Source organism: Tamandua tetradactyla, chromosome 1, assembly GCF_023851605.1.
Source record: "Tamandua tetradactyla isolate mTamTet1 chromosome 1, mTamTet1.pri, whole genome shotgun sequence".
Taxonomy (NCBI): domain Eukaryota; kingdom Metazoa; phylum Chordata; class Mammalia; order Pilosa; family Myrmecophagidae; genus Tamandua; species Tamandua tetradactyla.
In genome coordinates this window covers 145,804,210-145,819,595 of record NC_135327.1, presented here as the reverse complement: position 1 = coordinate 145,819,595, position 15,386 = coordinate 145,804,210, and the positions used below count along the sequence as shown (strand labels likewise).

The 15,386-nt window shown below is 36.6% G+C and overlaps 1 protein-coding gene and 1 long non-coding RNA gene across 3 annotated transcripts in view; one reads left to right on the top strand and one right to left on the bottom strand.

Moving 5' to 3' along the window:
* PRKAR2B (protein kinase cAMP-dependent type II regulatory subunit beta) overlaps window positions 1-12,992 on the bottom strand; it is a 117,948-nt gene extending 104,956 nt beyond the window's left edge. Inside the window, exon 1 of the mRNA XM_077164235.1 lies at window positions 12,654-12,992. Within this exon, the coding sequence (XP_077020350.1) occupies window positions 12,654-12,960 (307 nt within the window). The 5' untranslated portion in view covers window positions 12,961-12,992. The remainder of the gene's footprint in view (window positions 1-12,653) is intronic.
* A 391-nt stretch (window positions 12,993-13,383) lies between these two features.
* The window catches only part of LOC143687185 (uncharacterized), a 175,694-nt gene continuing 173,691 nt past the window's right edge, over window positions 13,384-15,386 (top strand). For both annotated transcript variants that reach the window (XR_013177468.1, XR_013177456.1), the window contains exon 1: window positions 13,384-13,626. This is a non-coding gene — a long non-coding RNA (uncharacterized LOC143687185). The remainder of the gene's footprint in view (window positions 13,627-15,386) is intronic.

Genomic DNA, 15,386 nt, shown 5'->3' with positions numbered 1-15,386 from the left:
AAAATGACTATATTTTCCAAAGCAAAAAAAAACTTATGAAAAGAGTGACTTTGTTTTACATTTTTCCAAATCTGGCATAATGGAACACAGTTGGGTTTTCATATCTGCCTCTATTCAAATCCGTTGCAATGTTACATATCATGTAGTCTCCAGAAAAATCTACTATTACACTAATGAAAGGATAATAGTATAAAAGGCTGTGGTAGTTAGGTTCAGGTGTTAATTTGGCCACGTGAAGATGCCTAGTTCTGTTGCTGCGGACATGAGCTAATGACATGTGAAGCTCATCTGTCGCTGCTTACATCTGCAGTCGGCTAGAACGTGTGCCTGCTGCAATGTGTGATGTTTGATTTAATTGGCTGGATGCTTAAATGAGAGAGCACGATGTAGCACAGCCTAAGCAGCTCAGCATATCTCAGCACTTGAAGCTCAGCCCAGACCTTTGGAGATGCAGAAAGGAATCACCCCAGGGAAAGTTGTCGGAACCCAGAGGCTTGGAGAGAAGGCCAGCAGAGATCACTCTGTGCCTTTCCATGTAAGAAAGAACCTCAGTTGAAAGTTAGCTGACTTTCCTCTGAAGAACTACATGTTTTTAATGAAATAAATCCCCTCTTATTAAATGCCAATCCATTTCTGGTGTGTTGCATTCTGGCAGCTAGAAAACTAGAACAAAGGCAAATAGCTATTATTTCTTTAATAGTTTGCATTCCCATGAACTCCTCAAAAAGGCCAAGTCAAGGAAGTCAGTCCTCCAGGGGTCCTCTGAAAATTGCCTTAAAAAAATTCTAGCACATTTGTATGCGGAAACACGGAGACCACCCACGCACATACACGTACGCACATATATATTAACTGCAGTACTGCAATAACAAAAAATTAAAAACAACCAAAATATCATGAAAGAATGAATATACTGTGTATTTATACTAGGGTATACTAAATAGTAATTCAGAAAAAATGAACTAGAGCCACAAGAATCAATGTAAAATTATCTCAGATTGTTCTCAAAAATAAGTTAAATTGTAATTTATGTAAATGAAACTTACTAGTGTCATGATTTATATAAAATGAAAATATCAAAACAGCACTATTTCTTACCTACAGATAAATGCCTATGTAATAAATACTTTAAAAAACAAGCATAGGAACTATAAACACCAAGCTCATCACAGTGGAGGTTATCTCTGGCGAAAGAGGATAGCAGGAGAATGGGATAGGAAAAAGAAACCCAAAGGCACAATTTCTGCACATATGATATTTTATTTCTTCAAAGAAAAAAAATGTTAAAATGTCTTAGAGCTGGGGGATGGCTTATGTGGTTCTTATTTAATCTCTGCTCCATTCTACATGTTAGAAATATTTCAATTAGGAAAAGAGAAAAAATAATAATTTTCTGCTCTACTCGGTTTCAGCAGATAAAAATCTCTTTATACTCTGCCATTATACTCCCAACCAGATTAGTTCACACTGTATTTTAAGGCTAAACGTTTCCTTAAAATATTTTTCATAAATATCCTTTTACTAAGATTTTTAATTAAAATTCAAACACTAAAATCCCTTTTGGATGCTTTTTAAGAAATTATAAGGAAATTATTTTCTAGAGTTATTATGAATCAAAAGCTCTACTATTGCTTAGTTGGTAAATTCTTATTAATGACCGTCAAATTCGAACCCAAAAAGGCCTGTGAACAATTCCTTGTAAAAACAAAGATAGCCAAAAGGAACGTCTTTTTTTCCTCCCAAAAGTACTTTAAGATATTAGCAATTTGTAGTTGAGAAAGTATAGAAGTATGTGTCTCAGAATAAAGTCACATACTAATGTAAAACTTGCAGAGGTATAAATAAATATAAATATTATGACACAAAGAATAGGCAACAAGCTGTCAATTTTATGCAACTATTTTTTCCAATTAATTTATATTTCAGGCACATTTTCAGATTTTTACTCTAAGCATCTGCCTCATTTAAATAAAGTAACTACTTTCAATGCTCCTACCTACTCTTTAAGTTTATAAAAATGACTTGTTAAAACTCGAATAAAACCATTAACTTGTAGATTTTGCAGACACAAATTTATTTATTCTACCAGTTAAACATTGATTCTCCAGGAAGAGGAATGGTATGCAAACAAAGAAAGGCTTTATCCTATTCCTTTCTTTTGCTTTTTTTTTCTTTTTAAGTCAGACTGTTTACCTAGAATTTCAGATGGCCTTAAAGGGCACTTTGACATTCAAAGAAACATGGATTTTTTTTAACATTTGAAACAATTAGCTAAATGAGCTAAAGATGTCACTTTTAGATTGTTCATTAAGTTTTTTAAAGTATTCTCTATACCTACACTGGCTTGAGAACAGTCTCTAGTTTCTTACATATCCAAATTTAATTTTTTAAAAGCTGACATGTTCTCATTTGCTTCTAACACTTCTCATTCCTCTTTCCCTCCTCCCTTTCCTTTAAAAAAACAAACAAACAAGCAAACCGATATATAGTGCTTAGTATATGCCAGGCACTAGTTCATTTAATTCTTATAACCACCCTCTGAGGCAAGTATTATCATTCATTATTCCCATTTCATCGATGAGGAAACTGATCATAGAGTAAACTTACCCAAGGTCTTAAAAGTCATAAATGGCAGAGCCAGGATTCAAACCCAAACCCAGAGTCCGTGCCAAAATGTACTCATGTTTTAAAAATAATCATCCACCGTTTCAGATTTTTCATGTTCCTATTCATAATTTTTTAGCAACTAAAAACCATCTGCTTTTTCCCCCATGACAGTAAATGTCCAGGTTTAAGAAGTTGTGAGGCAGAGGAAGGGGGCTCCAGCAAACATATTTTTCAAATTAGTCGGAGACAGGGGGAAGGAATAGTATGAGGGCACAGAAGTAACAGAGGCCAAAGATAACACATTTAGTTTGAGACAAAATTATCTGGAGGAGCCTGAAAAACATAGAAGTAGAGGTGTTTGGAAGGAAAGGAATATGTCAATCTGAAACTTAAGAGAGAGGAGAGGTACATGCTGGAGCTAGAGGACAACTGGAGGGTTCCTGAGATAAGGGGGCCTTGAGAGAAGCATAGTTTATAAAATAAAAGGAGGGTAGCTGGCATATAACATGGCAGGAATGACGAGGAAAAGCACAGAGAAGTAAAAATGACAAACCAGGTTCAGAGCAACACACCACTTTTAATTCACGAAAAGGGGTTAAAGTAAACAGAAGCACTGAGATAACAGCCTTGGAGGTTTAGGTGGGGTCAGAATGTCTCCTCGATTAGAATGTGAAGACAAGCCTTGCTGCCTGTGTTCTCTGCATTTTGTAGAACAATCAAATCTCAAGTCCAAATGTAATAAAGCCTCATTACTTTGAATATAATTAAGTCTAAATCTGTGCAACTCCATCTGAGGACAGGCTAAAGCTTTTACATTTCATGAAAATATTTAAAAATGATTGAATATAAAGGTTATTAGGAGACTATCTGAAATACTTATATGCCTAAGGTTTTGATCACTTTAGAAACATAGGTCCATTCTTATTTACTATTATTAGACATGTACTACTCAACTGAGCTTAATTTTTAAAATATTTGCGCAGCTCCTATGGGTAAAGCACAATATATGCAGGAAAGACTTCAGAGGTAAGGGGCATATTCCTGCATACTCCTACCTATCCCTCAAGAGGACACCCGACATCTGCAAAGCCTACTCTGATGTAGGGTACCCTACAGAGAATCTTGCAAAGATCGTAAGCTAGTCTTTGGAGAAAGGATGGGTTTTGACAGAAAAATATGGAAAGGCAACCGAGCATTCAGACCAAGAGAAAAACTTCAGCAAGAATACTTGGCAACATCAATTAGAACCATGTGTCTCGACTAATTGTGTTTTATTTATCTACTTAATTAATATTTACAAAATAATTGCATTTCTTTCATGTCTTTTCACATTTAAAAATTATTTCATAGGTAATACAAATACATGTTAGATATTTTTTCAACAAATTATAAAAAAGCACATGATGAAAAATCTCCCTCTTAGCCCATTATTGTCTCCACAGTCATTCTTTCTGTTAAACTTTTAAACTTCAGACTTTCTTCTAACCCTGATTGGCATTTCCATGATTTAGTGATTCTTAACTAAATCCCTGTAATATATGATTCTCATTGTTGCATTTCCTAATTGCCCAACAAGAATATTATTACTCTAAAATCTAGGTGAGAGTTCAAGATGCAAAAAGGATCTTAAGTTTAAACAAAAAAGCCTGGTTCTTACCTTTCAGGTAATACCATTTAATTTCCTTTCATAAAATCATTTTCCTCCATATTCTGCCAAACTTCTGTTGGGTCACACAATTAACCTATCTACTCACTATCTACTGTAGAAGAATCACACACACAAACTAGGATCCTGTCTAGTCCTTTATAATCTAGGAACTTAAATCAGGAAATCAAAGTTGATCATAGCCACCTTATAAACAGAGTGTCAAGGTGTGTTGTTTAGAATCATGGTCTCCAAAATGGTGTTCACCCATATGAAGACAGTGTCAAAGCCAATGGGGAGTGTGGGGAAAAAATTAGAACTTGTTTATAATTATTTTTATTTCATTCTTTCAAGATCTATATTGTGGGTTGCTTTATCATATGCATAAAAATTAACATAATGGTACACATCTAAAATTTATAAATGAAGAAAATTTACAAAATTTATAAAATTTATAAATGCCCACATATATTTTCATAATAAGAGTATATGATCAAAAAGATTCAAAGAATTTTTTAAAACAGTTCAGTATATGAGATGTTTATTTCTGAAATAAACATTTTACTGAGTTTCTAAAGTACATGAAGTGTTAATTGGGTGGAACAGATAGAAAAAACAAACTGTTAAAGGGAGAGATCATAGTAGGGCTACATTGAAAATTTTTAGAAAGGAAAATATTTACATAATATATATGTGGTTCTTTACTACAATGCTCCTGCTATAACAGTTGCTGAAAATGCATTACATGTGCAATAGTTAAGAGAAAGGGCTTTGAAATCAGACTGCCAGGTTTGAACCCTAATTCCACCACTTACTCTAGGGAGGACTAAATGACATTAAAGGGTCTTGTTCACTATTTGGCACATAACCAGTCAAAAATCTTTGCAATAATTTTTATCAAATAAAAAAATACAATTCAGCAAACATTAACTTTCTATAATAACTGTAATGAAACAGCTGAGTCATGTTTTAGTTCTACATGACCTTTTGAAAAGATGCTTTTTGGGTCTAACTGAAATGTATTTAAGTAAACTGAAGCTTTTTCCCTTCTTTTTTTTTTTTACCCAAAAAAAGTCTCTTAAATATCACTCCCATGAACGAGTTTGTCTTGGAACAGCTAATGTAAATTAAACAATGTCAGTACCTAGCCAAGTGGATACTGGAATAACTGCATACATTATAACTTCTTGGATTCACTTTTATGTGGAACATGTGTTTATATTTTGACCTTTAGTCTTTTTTAAAAAAATATAGAAACATTTTTAAACAGCAGCACCTAGAATATTTTCTTTATTTTCCAAACACATTAAGTTACACATGGCAGAGCCTACTGCTGAAACATTTATAAATGCTACACCAACTGTGTTTATATTCTTGATTTTTTTAGATTGTTTTGTTTTCATGTAAGCCATGACCTGAAAATTTTAGCTCAAATTCTTTCCACAAAATAATTACATAATGGACAGTCTGAGTCATTTTGAATTTCCAAAATGTAAAACCTGCTTCCATAAAATAAAGATAATGAACAGCATAATGGTGAGGTTTTTACAACAGGGTTTTGTGATTTGTAGTTCCAACTACAACTAAATGGTAAGGATAAAACTGAAGGATAACAAGAATAGACTAAGAACACGATAAAAATCATTCATCCAACTCAGAAAAATCACTGCATTTTTTCTTCTCCAAATGTCTCCTAAGCAATCGATACAAAAATAAAATCAGTATTAAATTTCACTGCACTGAAAAAGAATCAAAAATTGAAAATTCTGAAAGCAAAGTCAAATACAAAGTTATCTTTCTGTAGTCCAGCCTTTTAAACCTTCTTTCTGTAGTCCAGCCTTTTAAACTTCATCTATCACCCTGAAGACAGAAAGACTCATAATATGTGAGTGAGTACAACTAGCACACAAACTGTCAGTGATAGTTTTATGAACAAGACCAAATGTATAAGACCAGGAGCTACTAAATTTGGGCAAGGAAATTATTTGGCTCTCAAGTGCTCATCTCTTAAATAAAATAGATTACACATGCTATCTATGAAACAGTCTGTGACAACAGGGTTGCTTCTTAAGAAGCCTAGAAAAAGTACATTTAATAGAGTAAGCATTTCTTTTTTTCTTGGGAAGAAAAGCTCATGGAATTGGCTTTCAATAAATATTTGTACAGTGAGTGAGTGAGCAAGGCATTCTACTTTCCAACATTCACACATTGCTTCTCCTAATAGGCCATCCCAGGTCTCAGCCTCCTGGCTTTACGCGAGTCCAAACACCTCTAACATAGACCTTACCTACATTCAGTCAGTCACTTCAATCCCCCTCACTGACTTCCTCCTAAAATATTCCATCAATCCCCAACCTACACCACAGGCTAAACAGTATTGCCACTACACACGATAAATGACTTTCTAAATGGCTTGTAAATAAATTCCTAATTGATGAATTCAAAGGTCTTCTGTTAGCCTTTACAAAGTTGGAAAAGAAACATATTTGTTTTTTAAGCACAGCTCGTGACAAGATCTTGACAGCTGGAAATTCACTGGAATCCATGGAATGAGATTTCCAACAATAAATAACCATTAAATATTTATTCCTTCAACCCAGACAGTTAACATCACTTTACCAGCAACCTCAAAGGGAAAGCTTATAACTACCTTACTAGCTAAACAGATTGATTCTTAAAATAGGTAGAAAAAATGAAAGTAACCAAAGCTTCAATTTCTGTTTTGGCTGTTTTCACTCTATGTCCTCTCTTCAAACAAAGTATAAGTTATTCAAGGAATCTTTCAGCCTTCCCAACTGGTTCTGATTCTCTCTCTCTCTCTCTCTCTCAAGTTCTTTGATTTCTCAATTTCAATCCCTAAAACTATCCACTTAAACTACATTAAAACAAATTAAAACAAATTTTAATTTGTTTTAATTAGACAAATTAAATTAAAACAAATAAATATCCTTAGCTGACTCCAGCTTGAAAATCACAATTATCATCTATAACTCAAAATCTTTTAAAAAATCTTCTCCAATATTATTGTTTTATGCTTACAGCTAAAATAATGGCGTCCATATTTTAGCCATTATCATGAATGATGTAACCCATTTCAGGAGGATTTAAAATGACCATGGAAATCTCTAAGAGCCAAAGACCATAAAGTATCACTCATTACAAAATTCTAGAGCTCTTAGGTGCAAATTCTGAGTTGAAAGGATGTGGGTTTCATTACCATGTCTTATATTTTCACATTAAATCCTAAGTGGAACTGCCATGTAAGCTCATTCCTACATCATCTCTCTAAAGAATGCAAGTACTAGATTCATTTCCACGAAATACCCATGAAATTGCTATCCTGCAGGAAAAAATTTACACTTTTGTAAGATTTCACATTAATGAGATAATTTACTTCACCTGTATTCAGTGTTTGCTATGTACACTAAGAGCCTTAACAACTATTAACCCATCTGGCCTCATTACAATTTTATGTATAGGTACTATTAATGCTGTAATATGTCAACATGCTTAGCACAGTGCTTCATACATAAAACAAATAAATGTTATCTGAATTTAAAGTTAATCCAAAAAACTGACTTTGGTAAACATTTTTTCAAACCAATTCAATATATTTAAGAAGCTGATGATTCACTGAAAAGTCATTTGTATTAAGTCATTTTTAATTTGTATTGTCATCTTTACAATTTACGGTAAAATTTAACTACTAAAATAAATTTCTTTAGTCATATGTTGGCAGACACAAGCAATAAAAGGGAAGAACTAACAATTGGCTACCTCGTCCCATGATAATCTTGTGGCCAAAGAGAGCAGGTTCTTAAATAATTGGGAGTGTATAAGGTAAGCCTAATAAATTGGCCAAAGCAACAACTCTTTAAAGCTATAGTTAAGCTCTATAATTCTCTCCTATCAGTTAGACCATGAACTCAATAGGTAAACAGTATTTTTTTTTTCCTAGCATGAAAATGGTTAGGAATTGATATGAAATCAATCTCTCTCATTACTCTTGCCACTTCATATTAGGCAGACCACACAAATCATTTTAGGCAGATGAGTCACTGAATTTTATTTTATTTTCTCATAACAAATAGCTTGGTTCTCTTAAACTCCCAAGAGCTCTAACTTTCCAATATTTTGCACAATATTTAGGATCTTTTCTAAATTATGCATCTTCCTTTAAGTTTTAAAAATAAAAGGCAGATAAGATTTCCCATCAAAGATCTGACAAAGGCAGAATTTAAGAAGATTAAGTCATAATTTTATCACATGGTAAATTTCAAGTTATAAACCTTTGGCATGCTTTTACAAAGTATGATTCACTGTTTTTGACTTCTATACGAACTCTGAACTCTAGATCTTTTTCTTCCACATTTTACATTTTTTAAAGTTTACTTTTCTTCCAGATTAACTGCTCTGCATTTGCTCATAATGTAATTCATTTCAATTTCTCACGGTAATTTGGAATTCCACTTATATCATTTTATAATTTCAGCAATTTCACTAAAGAAATTACTAACACAAGATCTTTTAATGATGTCTTTATAAAACCATTTATTGCCATAGAATACACTCTAAATTAGTATGGATCCAATTCTTTAGACTACTGTAAACCCCTGTAATAAATTCCAGGCCTAGAGACTACCCTTTCAGAAGTGACATGTCATGCTTCATTCACTTTTTATAGGAGAGGAAAGAGGAAGGCAAAGTGGATGCCAACAGGTCTCTATTACAGCTTCTTTTGGGTCTTTAAGAGTCTGCTTAGAGAGAGTCACCACAAGCTATTATTCTAACACTTAAAGATTGCCTTTTCAATAGTTGAAAAGCACTAGTTGATTAGCAAACTGAAAGTAAAAGCTAGAAGCTATATAATTAGAAGAGAATAGGAGCGGAATGGGAAAGTTATCGGTAGAGGTGGGGATTCCCTGGAAAGGTATAGAAGGAATATAGACCCCTTTCACCCATCGGATTATTTTGCCTATTGCCACATATGGCCATGCCACTTGACTCAAAAAAAAAAAAAAAAATCACTGAATGCTGGACCAGACCACAGTTTTCCAGCTTACTGTGGGTGCCCAGCTGACTTATTTGACTAAACCACCACATTATGAAATCAATGCTATATTCCTGATCCCTATGTGAGTCAATGGACATCAGCTTAATGGTCAAAAACTTGCCTTTTAATCTTCAACAACTCATAAATACGATCACTTGTATGATAAGGGAGGGTATGGAACGATCAATGCAAATGCATCAGCATTCCTGGAAAATTTACCAGGAAAACATGATCTGGAAGTCAGCCTGTCGTACAAACTTCACTGAGGAAGATTTCCCTGATTTTTGCTTGGGCTTCATGGTTAGATAAATGTGGGTGAGAAATGAGGCTCTGTTCTATATGTAACCTTGGACAAGTTAAATTTCAGAGTCTTAAAGGTAAAACATATTAAGAATCTCAAATACTGAGTTTGGCATATAAAGAATGCTTAGGCAGTACTGGCTTCAGCCCTTTCTGGAGATAACATGATGATCAGGAACACAGATGTAGGAGCCAGGCTTACCTGTGTCCCAATTCTGGTTTTAGTGCATACTAGCTGTAAAACATTGGGCAACTTACAGCCTCATCTTTCTCATAAAGCTGGAATAAGGAATTAAAGTGTGTTTAGTCAGTGCTTGGCACGCATAGAATGTTAATAAATGGCAGCTATTATTTTTTGTTAATAAGATAAGAAGATATTAATTTATCACTATATGTTGATCTTCCAATGCTTCTCAAAGTATGGTCAAGAAACTACCTATATCAAAATGACCAGGAATGTGTTAAAAAAATAAATTCAATGGTCCACCCTAACCTATTTTAAAAAGCTCTCTAAGAATGGTGCCAGTGAATACTCACTTCAGAATCTAACTTCCTCAAGTATGCATACTTAAAATTGAAAAATTATTGATAAAGCAGATCTTGTGTGCTTCCAGTTCTTGTTCTTTGCTATGCCAGGAGAATTATACAGTATAACTGGTGTTTTTAGTGTTTTGGTCTTTCTAGGTAAAGACTTTAAATTGACAGACTTATAAATTCTAGGGTCATTTCTATCTTTTTCCCCTGTGGAACCATTTTGACTTTTTTCCCCCTTTGACCAGGGTTTGACCAGGCAAACTATGGCCTCGACACAAAGAAGAATAAGCGACTGAAGCCACAGACCCACAAAGTCTAAAATATTTACTATCTGGCTCTTTAGAAAAAACTTTGCCAACCCCTTTGTAGCCTATTATTATTTTTTTAAACTGTGGGTCTCAACATAATTGACTGTTTAGAAGGAGAGAACTGATCAGAATAGATAATATTAGAAAGTACTACACTTAGCAGAGGGAGGTACTGTTGTCAGAGTTCAGTTATGCATTTATACGTACACTGATACGTGCAGTGGATTATGATCAAACTGAATTTGGTTGAAATAAAAAAAGTTTTAAATTCCCAGGGGAGCAGAGACTAGGGAATAAAGAGTGCAGTGGGTCAACAAATATCTATTAAAACTCAAATTGAGTAATTTTTACAGTAAAGGTAACTTGGAGAATATAAACACATATACAATGATCTCTGCTGCTTTAAAGTCAACAGCTTATTTCTTCACCTGCACACAGAAATAGAACTTGTTCTGTGTACAATATCCATTATTGTAAGAAAAAAATAGAATCATCAATGCAAAACCCTCCAAAAACAACAAACAAAATATTATTAGTCATACAAACAACATATCATATTAAACGTACAGAGGTTTTTTACTGATTCACTCAGTTCCTAGATCCCTCCAATCTGGTAAACTAGTTTTTTCCCCTGTGTGTATGTGTGTGTATAGATGCACATGCATGTGTGGGTGTGTCAGGAGATAAGTATCAGGCTCCTCTCCCTTTTATCAACCATTATTGGCTTCTTTCCATCTCTTTAAAATACATTTTCTGTTATCTTTCTCTTGTTTCTAGTGGGAAAAAAAAAGCATTTGCTAATTTCTTATGCAAAAAGAACAATTAAGACTAAGATTACCCTATCTGGGGAAATACTAAAATACATAAAATTAAAATCTAAAAGTAACTACCTGACTTTATTCCTCATAGAGCACTAATTTTCAGGGTTTGTGTGAATGTTTTAGACAAGCAAAAAATATATTTTTAAAGGCCATTTCAACACGTGCTTCTGCAAAGAAAAGAAGCATATTCCTAAGAACATACAAAAGGAGATGAAATGACACCTTAAATGCTTTTATTATATGAAATGCTCTGCAACAAACCACAAGCCAAATAAATAAATAAAAGCCTGCATGTTTGCCTTACAACCACAAAGAGAAAAACACTTGCACATTTACACACCATAGTGTTGTAGTTTGAGAATGCCAAAAAAGGTGGGATTTAGTCATGCATTAATAAAGGAGGATGTGTGTGTGTCTATGTGTGTTTCTGCGTGTTCCGGGGTGGGTGTAGGGTGTAACAGAAGGGGTGGGACTTAAAGGAGCAGCTATTTGAGAAAATTCCTTATTTCCCATTCATTCTTTTTAGCTTCAGTGTCTGGCATAGTGCTTACAATTATTCACTAGCTTTTAATTTTAAAGACAACTAACAAGGCTTCAGAATTCCATTCACTATTTTTTATGTACTTAAAAATTAATTTTTTTCAAAAGCACCAAATCGTTCAATATGTGTTTTAAATAAAAAAACAGAACATTAGCCCGTTTCCTCATGCCAAAGACCTGATGGATTGCAGGCTAAGCAGGTTCCTTTGTTGTATGTCCAAAAATAACAGATTACTTTGTTTCCAAGAATGTCAAAGTTATTACCATAAATTTTGTTCTGCCCCATGGAGTCCCATTTCATGTTTCTTTTAGTGATTCTACGTCTAACACGGTAAAACCAATCAAATTTAACACCCCCCGCCTTTTCTCTTTGGACGCTCCATTAAGAAATATCAGCACTGAAAAAGAATACCAAGGGGGCCAACCAGTTTGCTCTATGCACAATCTATCCGTCAAGCGAAATATCCTCAGCCACAAAGAAAACTGTCTTCCCATGAGATGCCCACACCAAACCGGCCCATCTCTGCAGCTGTTGCTCTGGATGAGAGGGGGCAGATGGTCATTGGGAACCGTAACCTTTCAGCTCCTTCACCTTCAGAGGAGGAAAAGAAAGGTAGAGCATGACAAGAGAGTAGGGTAGGAAGGTGGGCGAATGGGAGAGACAGAAATGGATACTGAGGGGGTGGGCGAGATGAGAAGGTAGCGGGTGGGCGAGATGAGAAGGTAGCGCAGGTGGAGAATGCAGGGAGAGGTAGGTGAAGAAAGCTGCAGGATTAAGGAGTAAAGCGAAGAACGGTACAGGAGGTGAAGGAACTCGGGGGTCGTGGAGGGGATCCCGTCCTCACCACTGAATGCTCCTGCGTCCGTGGCCTCCTCCTCGTCGTTCTCCTCCCCGTTTTCGGAGTCGGTGTGCACGGGTTCCTCCGCGAAGTTGACTCCCTTGCTGGGGGTGCCGCCCCCGGCGGCACCCGCGTCTCCCCAGATCCTGCCCTCATGGCTGAAGCGTGCGGCGCTTTTCCGCTCGTTTTCCTGCTGCAGGCGCGTGAAGTGCTGCAGCGCGAACTCCAGCAGGTCCGCGGGTTGGTGCCTCAGCACCTCCACCGTGAAGCCCTGGAGCAGCTCCGTCAGCCCCGCCGGGATCTCGATGCTCATCCTGCCTCCGGGGCGGCGGGCGCCTGGGCGCCGCGTCCCCGGGCTGCCCAACGGGGGCGGCCGCCGCCCTCGCCTTCTCCCGAGTAGGACCTTGGGCCCCGCGGCCGCCGAGAGCGCGCGGAGGGTGCTAGCTGCGCTACCAGCTACGCGCAGCGCACAGGACCCCGGCGGCAGGGCTGGCCTGGTCCGCGGCTACAACAGCTCGGTGCGGCGGTGGCGGCGGCGGCTGAGCGAGCAAAGCCCGCCGAGGGCTGGCAGCATCTCCGGCTCCTCCCGCTCCCGCCGCCGCCGCTCCTCTCCCAGCCGGAGCCGCCCCGCCCCCGCTTCGCAGAGGCGCGCGGGAGGGGGAAACAAAACGCGCGCCCACGTGATTCCAGAAACCATGGCAACCACCGCGGGCGAGCGCCGCGCTCCAGTCCCTCGGATAGCCTCAGGGTCGAGGGCGCTATCGGGGCCCGGGCGGGCGGGTGGCGCTCTGCGGCAAACGTGCCCGGTGCGGGGTCCCCACTCAACACTGCTCCGGGTCCTCCTGCGAGTCACACCTTCCACCTGTCCACACCCCGGAGGGGGCAGTTCACGCGCCAGCATTCCCACACGTCATTCACGAGTGAACCCAACCGGACCTGCTGACAAGCGATTTACCCTGAAACTTCAGCCTTCAGCTCGGTAGTGGCATTTTTTTTTTCTCCTATAATTTAGTTGTATTGATAAATCTTGGTAATATCTTTTGTTTAAATTCACATAGTAGTGCTGGTTCTATTTTAGACAGAAATATAATATTCATCTTTTTCTTTCGCCACATTTTATCCAAACTTTCGCTGGTCATCGTCTACCTTTTTTTTAGCTTTGCTGATTTTATTCCATTGTGCACGCAGTGTGTTTGCTACTATTTATTGAGACAAATGCATCATTTTTTGTGATGCACTTATCAAAGTTAGTTGATATTCTTTATACAGAATAGTATAGCAATTTGAATAAAATGTCATAAACAGGACAGATGGTCCTAAAGCAAAAAAGCATTGCCTGATTAGGCTCTCATTTAAAATTTATTTTAAGACTTTCCCTTTTGCTTTGAGTGATTTTGAATTTTATCTCCAGAAATAGGAATACTTCAATATAAAGAGAAATAGCTACAAGTAAATATGCTTGAAAAGTAGAAGTCCCTGACTGAAATTTTTAATTAGAAGTATCTTTTGCTGTTTAAAAGCTATTCAAATGCATATACTTCATTTTTTATAGTGACCACTATAAAAATTGTAAATAAAATAGCTCAAAAACAATATTTTATTGTAAATAAAATAGCTCAAAAATGAGCTCAAGTACCCATTCTGGTTTATGTATTCACCCACATAAAAGAGTAAATACATGACTCAGAAAACTAAAAAAGTAGAAAACAAGATGAACAAACTAGTCCTTTTTATAAAAATGCATCTTCATATTAACTCTTTGTTTATGATTCAACTTATAGTCACTCCTTCAGGAAATGTATTTCTCCATTCCCATTTCTTATTAACCTCATAATAATATGTTATTTTAAACCGTAGTAAATGCCTCTAATTATAAGTGCCAGGCGTTTGAAGATAATAAGCTTTTATTAAATATCATGATATTTACATCTCACTGCTTTGAGTACATTGGTCAAAATCTCCATCATATAAGCATTATCATCTTTACAGATCCAGTTATCTAAGATTAATTTGCATCATCTCTCTTCATTTATGATCATACATGTTTCAGTTAAGATTAGCATTGTGTGTAGATGGCAGAAAATGTAAATACGGTGGTTCAAACAAGATAGAAGTTTATTTCTCTGTAATGGAAATGTAAGCATATCAGGGCTGATATGGTGGCTTTATAATTGTCAGAGACCCAGACTCTTTCCAACTCATTGCTGTGTAATCCTATTTGTGGCTTCTACTTTGTGGTCCAAAATAGCTTCTCCAATTCCAATCATCTTCATATTTCAGCCAAGAGGAAAGTGGAAGAGAGAAGGGAACCTTCCCATTGCAAAGCCCCCCCCACACACATACACCCGCACATTTTAAAGACTTTTCCCAGAAATTAAACACACCAATTCCTTGTATCCTTTTGGCTGGAACTTAGTCACATGGTTACACCTCTGGTGTGGTAAATTGCAAAATTTTCCAAAGATGACTGTGACAATATCTCCTGTCCCATGTGCTCTTCTACAATGCAACCTTGCCATTCCTCCATCAGAAGTTTAAGTCTAATTCCCTTCCTCTTGAATTTGGATAGGTTTCTAACTGCTTCAGTCAGTAAAGCATGATAGAAGTCATGCCAACATGATAGAAGCAGCAAGCCCAGCAGTATCCTGTCCAAAATTCTGACCCACAAAATCCATAAGCATTAAAAAAAAAAAAAAAGAAGGTTGTTGTAAGCCTCTAAATTTAGGGGTAATTTGTTAT